The following is a 12,344-nucleotide window of genomic DNA, read 5'->3' on the forward strand; positions in this document are numbered from 1 at the left end:
TTTCTGCAGATTTCAAACCTTGTATTGTAAAGGGTGAAATCCACAGAAAGTCAGTGGAAAAAAACACATCAAAATCTACATGAAAGACATATGGATTGTGCAGTGGACTCATGTATGGCCTAGAACTGAATCCTTGAATCTGTCCTTATTAAAAATTATACGAGTAATCATTTCCAGTCAAGATGGTGGTTGTGCTGTCAGCCAAAACAAGGCAAGATTTCAGGTTATGGATGGAAAATGCATATTGTCACCTTTATTACATATATCCTGCATTCATTCTATGAATATAAAAAAAATATATAAATCAATGCCCCAGCTCATAGATATTGGATTTGATGCAATTAGACTGCTTTCAGTTTAGATGGTAGGCTGTGAAATTGTGTATGCATGAACTGGAGGCTTTTCATTACTGCTCATCATCACCATGCCATGATAGAAGCCACACTTCTTACTAGCCGCATATTAAAATGAACAAATGAGATCTCGTCAGATCTACTGTACCAGTATACTAATCATCATCACAGTATCATTGGTAATGTCAATGCATGCATCATTAGCCAATGACTGTGTACAGTATATGCATAAACCTCAAATTAGAAGGATTTAGCCACTGCTATAGAGTTTCAGTTGTCTGCGCCCATGATATTGATGACCTGTCCTCAGGGTCGGATTGGTGGGTGGCAGTGGGACAGTGTAATTGCAGCCTCATTTGAATCGGAGAGCAAGCTGTAATTAGACTGCACTGCCGCTACAATCTAGACAGTGTGCAGGTATACACCGAGAGGAAGCAGCACTCGTACAAGCACTGCTGTCTATTCAAACACCTGATTGTGGGGGACATGGGAGTCGGACCCCCACCAATCTGATATTGATGACCTAACATCAATATTATGAGACCAAGACAACCACTTTAAATTAGACACATGATTTGGAGTAACTAAGCTCTGCCATGTGGTTTTGTAGTCATCACTAATCCCCCCATCTGTGCTTACATCTGAACACTGGACCCTCTTGCCCTTTTGCTCACTTTCTGCGAGGTCCAGGGGGGCCGTTGCCCCGGGCGCCAAATTGTAGGGGGCGCCAGGCAGTATAATGAGGGTGATGGATGCCTATGGCTCCCATCCCCTCCGTTCAGCCTGGCCTGAAACTTTAAGAAGCAGTAGAGCGGCGCAGGAGATCGCAATTCTATCACCGTGACCTCCTGCGCCAGGTCTCGCGAGATGACGAGGCGCAGGAGGGCACGGTGAAGTATTCCTGACTGCCTGCGCCGGAACGCCCAAGCAAAGACTACAAGAGGTGAGTATTTTTTTATTTATTTTTTATGCAAGTACTGGGGACCATACTGGGGGCACTATGGAGGTGGGCAGAAGAGATATATACAAAGGAGGCCAGTATATTTAGAAAGAATGGGCCATTATATATTATAATTATACAGTAGGGCCATAATATATAATAATTATACAAGGGGGCCATCATATATTATACAGAGGGGCCATTATATATTATAATTATACAGAGAGGCTATTAATAATGGCCCCCCTGTATAAATATTATGGCCCCACTGTATAACTATAATTTATAGTTATACAGTGGGGCCATAATATATAATAATTATACAAGGGGGCAAATATATATAATAATTATACAGGGGGGCCATTACGGTATATATAAATTGAAGGAGTAGGGCACACCTTCATTCAGATACACATGGAAGAGTTTTTCTAGACAATAAATTTATTTATACCAGAAAAAAATATATATACATGAAATATTATTAAACATATATTTGCATGCTATATATAGACTTATAGTCACTTTAAAATTATTAAAATTGCAAACATCCATAAAAAGCAACACTAAAATATAAAATTATGTGAAAAATCCTAGGGAAGAAATGTCCTGAATAGAGTCTCAAATTTTTTCTGTTATTTTCTATTACTCTGAATGTCCGTGTTACATTAAATTGTCCAGTGGACCTGATATCCACGCTATTTGGACGCAGTCCGTGGTAATCTGGATTTTAGGAAGTTCACAGGTTAGTTTCAATGTAGCCAAAGTGAGGATGTGTGATTGAGTCACTCACATTTCTTTTGCTACAAGTTTAGCAATACATCCAATCACTTTGCCTGTGTATACATCCATACGGCATTGGTTTTACTTACAGTTCTGTAGATTTATGCCGGCTGTACTGCGGTTGACGTGGGCGTCCCACGTATAGTACGCTTACAGGCTGCGATGTAGTTTCCAGGAGATAGATTCCGGGATCTGCAGCAATCAACTGTAGGAGTGCCGTCTCAGTGGTTGGGGAAGGAGTCCAGTTAACTCCGAAACGCGTCTGGTGAAGGATAACCCCATGAGACGAAATATACATTGAAGCGCTTTAAATCGACCAGGAATAGTGGGATCGGTATCCAAAAAATTTGGTAAAGAAAAAACCTGAAATCAACAGCCGCAGTGACATCTGACCTGCTTGCTTGATTGAGCACCTGTGCAGGAACTAAACCACACAAAACCACTGAGACGGCACTCCTACAGTTGATTGCTGCAGATCCCTGAATCTATCTCCTGGAAACTACATCGCAGCCTGTAAGCGTACTAGACGTGGGACGCCACGTCAACCGCAGTACAGCCGGCATAAATCTACAGAACTGTAAGTAAAACCAATGCCGTATGGATGTATACACAGGCAAAGTGATTGGATGTATTGCTAAACTTGTAGCAAAAGAAATGTGAGTGACTCAACCACACATCCTCACTTTGGCTACATTGAAACTAACCTGTGAACTTCCTAAAATCCTGATTACCACGGACTGCGTCCAAATAGCGTGGATATCAGGTCCACTGGACAATTAATGTAACACGGACATTCAGAGTAATAGAAAATAACAGAAAAAACTTGAGACTCTATTCAGGACATTTCTTCCCTAGGATTTTTCACATAATTTTATATTTTAGTGTTGCTTTTTATGGATGTTTGCAATTTTAATAATTTTAAAGTGACTATAAGTCTATATATAGCATGCAAATATATGTTTAATAATATTTTATGTATATATATATTTTTCTGGTATAAATAAATTTATTGCCTAGAAAAACTCTTCCATGTGTATCTGAATGAAGGTGTGCCCTACTCCTTCAATTTATCTATACAATTTTCTTGAAGATTGGGTGCAACCTTCTTTGTAGGTGCACCCACTCCATTTTTTGTCTAAGAGGTGAGCCTTCTCCAAATACATTTTGAATTTAACCCATTACGGTATATATTAGAATTATACAGAGGGCCCATTATTAATAGCCTCTCTGTATAATTATAATATATAATGGCCCCTCTGTATAATATATCATGGCCCCTTTGTATAATTATTATTTATTATGGCCCCTTTGTATAATTATTATTTATTATGGCCCCTCTGTATAACTATAATATATAATGCCCCTCCTGTATATTATATATAATGACCCCTCTGTAATATTAGGATATATAATGGACCCTCTGTATAATTACTATATATAATGACCCTCCCTGTATTATTATAATATATAATGGCCCCCTCCGTATTATTAGGATATATAATGGCCCATTATATATCCTAATATTACAGAGGGGCCATTATATATTATACAGAGGGGGCCATTATATATAATAACTAATAATAAAACTCTGCAGAGATGAGACGCGGCTGAAAGAAGTTATCATGGCGGTCTTATCTCAGAATGAAGACGCTGAGGAAAGTCTACATCACAGGAGAGGTCACTGGATGTAAGAGGTATGTGGTGCTGTAGTCTACTGTATATTTTTTAGTGATGTATGTAATGTCCAAACACATATTTGTTTCACGGTAGGTTTGGGGGGTGGATTGAGAATTTGGCCCACCCTGCCGCATCCTGGCCCCAGACTTCAGGTCACACTGTGTGTGTTCTGAATTCTGGGGCCTTACACCCATCTACTACATCATCTGTACTTAGAGAGTTACCACCATGTTATCTGTGGTGTTACATAGGACTACTACATTATCTGTAAAAGGGGCGTGTCCACAGGTTGGGGGCGCAATACATGGCTTGCCCCGGGTGCTGGCAACCCACGCTACGCCACTGGCGAGGTCCTAGATTGAGAAGAGAGGACAACCTTGCATCCGAAGGCCAAGTATAATACTTTGTAAATATTGTCAAACTATAAGCCAGATACATCGTGTGTGATAGTATCTGTAACTAATTGTAACTATGTGTTTGGAACTAATTGTAATTATGCTTGTATTTTATTATTTAAGTAAAGGTGTCCTATATATCTTACAGGAAAGAGTAATATTTTATTTGTAGTAACAGAGACTAGACGTACTGTAGCTGGGGTACAGACACAGATTGTTCGACGAGCTAGGAGGTTAAAAGGAGAATATTATCTTAGTTATTATGCTGAATACTATTATCATTATTTATATTTCTCCCATTATTAATATTCTTCTATTATAATGGCGACTCAGACAGAAAATATTATAAATTAGACATTAGAAGGGCTGCCCAATCTCCCCACTCTGCTGCTCAGGAACAATGATTTTGTATGGGGACGAGCAATAGCAGCAGCCACCTCTCGTCCTCATACTGTGGAGGTGATCGTTTGATTTGACCCTATACGTTTACATTAAGGGTCCATTCACACGTCAGTATTTTGTAATCTGCATCCGCTCTGCAAATTTGCGGAACAGAATGCGGACCCATTCATCTAAATGTCCGCATCTGTTGTTCCATTCCGGAAAATAGAACTTGTCCTACAATTGTTCACAAAATGCGGTCTGTGGTCCCATTGTAGTCAATGGGTCCACAAAATGTGGATGACATGTGGAATGCATCAATAGGTCATCCCCAATTGCGAATTTGCTTCCAGGAAACGGAAAAAAAATATTTTTTTAGTACCGTCAACATATATTCTCCCTTCTGGTTTTTTTGGGCGGAAAAACGGAACGGATGCGGATGTACAATTGGTAAAAACGGAAGGTTTTAGTGGAAACACGGATTCGCAAAAAAAAAACGGAACGACAATCTGGAACAGAAAAATACTGACGTGTGAATGGACCCTAACACAAATCCATCAATTTATAAAGGAATCTATCAGGATGAGGTAATAAATCGTTTATTTTATAATTTTTTTTTAGTTATGTATGTTTTATGACAATATTGTGAGTTTTCTTTAGTAACATATTGCATTCTCTACATATCTCCAACAATGAATTCTGCTGCCTCAAAGTCTAAATTCGTGCAAAGCAGAAGTTATCATGGCTTTTCTAACCACTTGCTGAATGTCTCGGACCTGGCATAGAAACCTTTATTGCATTTGATTTAGGCCTCATGCACACAACAGTATTTTTTCACGGTCCGCAAAACGGGGTTTCGTTGGTCCGTGATCCGTGACCGTTTTTTCGTCCGTGGGTCTTCCTTGATTTTTGGAGGATCCACTGACATGAAAAAAAAGTCGTTTTGGTGTCCGCCTGGCCGTGCGGAGCCAAACGGATCCGTCCTGACTTACAATGCAAGTCAATGTGGACGGATCCGTTTGACGTTGACACAATATGGTGCAATTGCAAACGGATCCGTCCCCCATTGACTTTCAATGTAAAGTCAGGAGTTAATATACCATAGGATCAGAGTTTTCTCCAATCCGATGGTATATTTTAACTTGAAGCGTCCCCATCACCATGGGAACGCCTCTATGTTAGAATATACCATCGGATTTGAGTTAGATTGTGAAACTCATATCCGACAGTATATTCTAACACAGAGGCGTTCCCATAGTGATGGGGACGCTTCAAGTTAGAATATCCTACGAACTGTGTACATGACTGCCCCCTGCTGCCTGGCAGCACCCGATCTCTTACAGGGGGCTGTTATCCGCACAATTAACCCCTCAGGTACCGCACCTGAGGGGTTAATTGTGCGAATCACAGCCCCCTGTAAGAGATCGGGTGCTGCCAGGCAGGAGGGGGCAGACCCCCCTCCCTCCCCTGTATTACATTCATTGGTGGCCAGTGCGGCCTCCCCTCTCCCCCCCTAATTAAAATCACGTTCCCCCATCATTGGTGGCCAGTGCGGCCTCCCCTCCCCCCCCCCCCCCCCCCAGTTAAAATCACGTTCCGAATCCCCCATCTTTGAGGCCGCACTGGCCACCACCTCTCCCCTTCCCCCCAGTTAAAATCACGTTCCGAATCCCCCATCATTGGTGGCCAGTGCGGCCTCACCTCCCCCCCCTAGTTATAATCACGTTCCCCCATTGGTGGCAGTGGAGAGTTCTGATCGGAGTCCCAGTTTAATCGCTGGGGCTCCGATCGGTAACCATGGCATCAAGGACGCTACTGCAGTCCTGGTTGCCATGGTTACTTAGCAATTTTTAGAAGCATTATACTTACCTGCGATGTCTGTGACCGGCCGGGCGCTCCTCCTACTGGTAAGTGACAGGTCTGTGCTATAGGTAATGCGCCGCACAGACTTTTCACTTACCAGTAGGAGGAGCGCCCGGCCGGTAAGTATAATGCTTCTAAAAATTGCTAAGTAACCATGGCAACCAGGACTGCAGTAGCGTCCTGGTTGCCATGGTTACCGATCGGTGCCCCAGTGATTAAACTGGGACTCCGGTCGGAACTCTCCACTGCCACCAATGATGGGGGAACGTGATTTTAACTAGGAGGGGGGGAGGCCGCACAATGATGGGGGATTCGGAACGTGATTTTAACAAGGGGGGGGGGGGGGGGGGGAGATGTGAGGCCGCACTGGCCACCAATAATGGGGGATTCGGAACGTGATTTTAACTAGGGGGGGGGGGGGAGGGAGAGATGTGAGGCCGCACTGGCCACCAATGATGGGGGATTCGGAACGCGATTTTAACAAGGGGGGGAAGAGGAGAGGGGAGGCCGCACTGGCCACCCCAATTAATATAATATTGGGGAGGGAGGGGGTCTGCCCCCTTCTGCCTGGCAGCACCTGATCTCTTACAGGGGGCTATGATACGCACAATTAACCCTTTAGGTGCGGCACCTGAGGGGTTAATTGTGCGGATCACAGCCCCCTGTAAAAGATCGGGTGCTGCCAGGCAGCAGGGGGCAGTCATGTACACAGTTCTCAGTATATTCTAACTTGAAGCGTCCCCATCACTATGGGAACGCCTCTGTTAGAATATACTGTCGGATATGAGTTTTCACAAAGTGAAAACTCATATCTGAAAAAGCTTTTATGCAGACGGATCTGTGATCCGTCTGTGTGAAAGTTGCCAACGGCCACAGATCACGGACGCCAATCTTGTGTGCATCCGTGTTTTTTCACTGACCCATTGACTTGAATGGGTCCGTGAACCGTTGTCCGTCAAAAAAATAGGACAGGTCATATTTTTTTGACGGACACGAAACACGGATCACGGCCGCGGATGAACAACGGTGCATTTTCCGAGTTTTCACCGGACCCATTGAAAGTCAATGGGTCCGCAGAAAATCACGGAAAATGGAACAACGGCCACGGATGCACACAATGGTCGTGTGCATGAGGCCTTAGGCTACTTTCACACTGGCGTTTTGGTTTCCGTTTGTGAGATCCGTTTAGGGCTCTCACAAGCGGTCCAAAACGGATCAGTTTTGCTCTAATGCATTCTGAACGGATAAGGATCCGTTCAGAATGCCTCAGTTTGCCTCCGTTTCTCCCTTGAGGCGGACACCAAAACTCTGCTTGCAGCGTTTTGGTGTCCGCCTGACGATGCGGAGGCAAATTGATCCGTCCTGACACACAATGTAAGTCAATGGGGACGGATCCGTTTTCTATGACACAATCTGGCACAATAGAAAACAGATCCGTGCCCCATTGACTTTCAATGGTGTTCAAGACGGATCCGTTTTGGCTATGTTACAGATAGTACAAACGGATCAGTTCTGAACTGATGCATGCGGTTGTATTATGTGAACGGAAGCGTTTGTGCAGATCCATGACGGATCCGCACCAAACGCGAGTGTGAAAGTAGCCTTATTTCAATATTTCTACCAGTGTATGCCTTGTAGCATACATTTAGGCAAATAATCTCCATATGTACCCACTGCGGCACATTTACTAAAGACTGGCGTTTCATAGCACATGCCTCAATATTGTGCTGTCTATGAATCACAAACAGAAATCTATGCCAACTATGAGCATTTTTCTGGTGTAAATTATTGTTAATGTGCCGTGCCAGTGTGGCCCTGCCCCTTTCCCTAAGCTGATACAAAGTTGCTAATTTTTTGCACAAAATATCATTTGCAGAAACAATTTTTAATTTTGTATCCCAGGAAACTGGCATACAACTTCGGCAAATGAATTACATTATCTTCTTTTGGTGAAAAACAAAAAAATCACAGATTACACCTAATATTTAAAATAAGAGTTATGTTCTCACTTACTGAATGTATCAATTTCAAGAGCTTTAAAGATGAGGAAGTCATTTTGCTGTTTGCGTAGTTCATTGCGAAGTGTACAGGCAACCTGGTACCCCTTCATTACCAAGTGAGGAGGCTGGTTCTTGACATAGAAAACTATTTTAGTGCTAAAAATGAAGAGAACAAAGAGTAAAGTCAGATGGATAAAAAAATCGAAATGTCAAATTAAAAGCAATAGACAGGATGAGATGTATTTTATCATACAGTTATAGTAAAATGCAGGGGATGCTAAATAACCGGAACAATTAAATACAACTAATCCTGACTGATAGTTGGACAGCTTAAACGTAAGCGGTTTTCACACCTAAACTCAGGAATATGTAGAGTCACATGAAAATAAATACCGTAGCATGTACATGTAACTCCTAAGGTATTCCAGAGTGTTGCACAAAAAAGGCTTTATAGATACACAGAATTAGGGTTTCACACGTCCGCAATTCTGTTCTGCGTTTTTTGCGGGAACGGAATTGCGGACCCATTCATTTCTATGGGGCTGCACGATGTGCTGCCCGGATCCGGAATTGCGGATCCGCACTTCCGGGTCTGCAATTCCGTTCCCGAAAAAAATAGAACATGTCCTATTCTTGTCCGCAATTGCGGACAAGATTAGGCATTTTCTATTAAGTGCCGGCGATGTGCGGTCGCCGATGTCCGTGTTTTGCGGATCCACGAAACCTTAGGTACCATTCACACGTCCGTAGAATAGGTCCGCATCAGTTCCGTAAATTGCGGAACGGGTGCGGACTCATTGATTCTCTATGGGGCAGGAATGGATATGGACAGCACACAGTGTGCTGTCCGCATCTGCATTTCCGGAGCGCGCCCCCGATCTTCCGATCCGCGGCTCCCGAAAAAAATAGAACATGTCCTATTCTTGTTCGCAATTACGGACAAGAATAGGCAGTTCTATGGGGGTGCCGGTTGGGTGTATTGCGGATCCGCAATACACTACGGACATGTGAATGGACCCTTATTGCAGTGGGACAGTTTTCATTGGAACTGCCATGGTGAATGGTCATCCGCTCACAGTGCCAGTTTGCTGCACCTATGAGCTCACACCACCCATATATCACTAAGGGGGAGAGAGGTCAGAATCACAGTGGTGTCGGAATCTAAAACTCTTTATTTGCCTGTGAGTCATTATGGATGTTAATTTGTCAATTGACATAATCCAAGCGCAATTACTGACAGCAAAAGCATTTACATGTGAAATTCTCACCAAATTCCTGAATATGGAACACCAGATTATATCTATCATTAGTCAACCCTATAACGCTAGGAAATCTGACTCCTCTGGACTTGTGACCATACACCTTTTTCTTACCACTAATGAACATTTCTCAAGAGTTCTGATAAAAAGAAATGTTGGCCTCCTTAAATATGTTTTTATTCATTACAACTACTATATATAGCAGACTTCTGGCGTAATCAGTTCTATTGTTACATCTGTCCCATTGTGTTCTATTCCAAGAAGTTTAAAGGGACATACATTTTTATTAAAGAGGTTTATCAGGAGTTCAATACTGGTGACCTATCCTCAGGAGACATCATCAACATCAGATTGGGAGTCCCACACTCAGCACCCCTGTCGATCTGCAGTTTGAAAAGGCCGCGGTTCTCCAGCCTCTTCACAGCTTACCAAGCACAGCGCTGTATATTATGCAGCCCAGGTCCATTCACATGAATGGACCTAGCTGCAAATAGGCCATGCACATTGGCCTCTTCACACAGCTGAACGACGGGGGTGCCAGGAGTCAGATCCCCACTCATCGGATATTCATTACTTATCCTGAAGTAGGTTATCAATATTGAACTCCCAAAAAACCACTTCAATAGCCTATATGTAAATATTCTATGTTTTTTTTTAACTGGTAGATCGTGTTCTGAATATAATTTTTTGAAGTTATTCCATGTAGTCTACTTCCTGCCCTGGCTCTGAACTTCCTTCCTTTGTTTCAACAAACAGCATCGCTTGACTTTCTCAGACAGATCATTCACTGTGGCCAGAAAGGGAAGGGGGGTGAGTGTCTCAATTAGAGCATCACGTTACACTCATAACTGCAATACTGTTCTGTGGACATCTTTATCCAAGCCTATCAAGAGAACAATAGAGCTCTCATATTGTTATCTTAATTCTACTAATCTACTATTTTACTAACAGATAAAATCTTTCCTTCAAAATACCAGTAAGCTAAAATGGTTTACCTATCTATATAGGAGTTTTATCACTCTGTGCTGACTGCTACAGAAAAACAATATTTTCTATTTGATTTTCAATAGTATAGTACCAACGAAATGAAAAACAGCCAAAAATTCTTTAAAGATGACCTGTCACCTCTACTGACACACCTGGTTTAATAGCTTCATGCATTCCCCATGTAATATTAATTCTGGAGCCTCTATTCTTATGACTATGTTGTGCCATTCCTTTATTATTTCTACTAGAAGTTATGAATGAATTGCTATTAGCCTTCAGTAAGGGTACAGAGGGGTGGTAACCAGTTGGGGGAGTGTACCTGCACAGACTGACTCTATCCAATCAGTGCTGCCATTGTCAGACTGTGCAAGTACACACCCCCAACTGGTTACCTCCCCTCTGTACCCTTACTGCAGACTGCTAGCTATTCATTCATAACGTCTAGTAGGAATAATAAAGGAATGGCACAACATAGAGTCATAGGAATAGATGTTCCAGAATTGTTATTACATGGGGAATGCATGAAGCTATTAACCTCTTCAGGACACAGGGCGTACGCCCTGATGTCCTGGTACTTAAGGACACAGGGCGCACCTATACGCCCTGTGTATCTCCGATCACCGCCTCGCGGCGGGCGGTGATCGGAAGCCAGTGCCTGCTCAAATCATTGAGCAGGCACCTCGGCTAAATGCGCGGGGGGGTCCCGTGACCCCCCCATGTCGGCGATCGCCGCAAACCGCAGGTCAATTCAGACCTGCGGTGTGCGGCTTTTTATGGTGCGGGCGGCGGTGGTGCCATCGGGTCCCCATGGGGCTGTAGGGGGGACCCGATGGCATGGACGGCAGCGCGATGCCTTCCTGTGATGTGCCTGTGAGATCCAGCCCCCTGGATCTCACAGGCCGGAAGCTGTATGAGTAATACACACAGTATTACTCCTACAGCCAATGCATTCCAATACAGAAGTATTGGAATGCATTGTAAAGAATTAGACCCCCAAAAGTTGAAGTCCCAAAGTGGGACAAAAAAAAAAGTTGAAAAAAAAAAGTTGAAAAATAAAGTTTTCCCCCCCAAAATTAAAAGTTTCAAGTAAAAAATAAACAAAAACGTAAATTTCCCCCAAATAAGGTTAAAACAAATTGGTTAAAAATAGAAAAAAAAAAGAGACATTAGGTATCGCCGCGTGCGTATCGACCGGCTCTATAAACATATCACATGACCTAACCCCTCAGATGAACACCGTAAAAAATAAAAATTGTGCTAAATAAACCATTTTTTGTCACCTTACATCACAAAAAGTGTAATAGCAAGCGATCAAAAAGTCATATGCACCCTAAAATAGTGCCAATCAAACCGTCATCTCTTCCCGCAAAAATCATACCCTACCCAAGATAATCGCCCAAAAACTGAAAAAAAAACTATGGATCTCAGACTATGGAAACCCTAAAACATGATTATTTTTTTGTTTCAAAAATGAAATTATTGTGTAAAACTTACATAAATAAAAAAATTGTATACATATTAGGTATCGCCGCGTCCGTGACAACCTGTTCTATAAAAAAACACATGATCTAAACATGTCAGATGAATGCTGTAAATAACAAAAAAAATGGTGCCAAAACGTGCCAAAACAGCTATTTCTTGTTACCTTGCCTCACAAAAAGTGTAATATAGAGCAACCAAAAATCATATGTACTCTAAACTAGTACCAA

At 42.5% G+C, this 12,344-nt stretch overlaps 1 protein-coding gene across 1 annotated transcript in view; it reads right to left on the reverse strand.

The window, feature by feature from the left end:
• KIAA0319L (KIAA0319 like) overlaps positions 1–12,344 on the reverse strand; it is a 109,154-nt gene that overhangs the window by 12,669 nt on the left and 84,141 nt on the right. The window contains exon 18 of the mRNA XM_040424375.1: positions 8,403–8,545. Coding sequence (XP_040280309.1) covers positions 8,403–8,545 — 143 coding nt within the window. The remainder of the gene's footprint in view (positions 1–8,402; positions 8,546–12,344) is intronic.

Source organism: Bufo bufo, chromosome 3 (assembly GCF_905171765.1).
Source record: "Bufo bufo chromosome 3, aBufBuf1.1, whole genome shotgun sequence".
NCBI classification, from domain to species: Eukaryota; Metazoa; Chordata; class Amphibia; order Anura; family Bufonidae; genus Bufo; species Bufo bufo.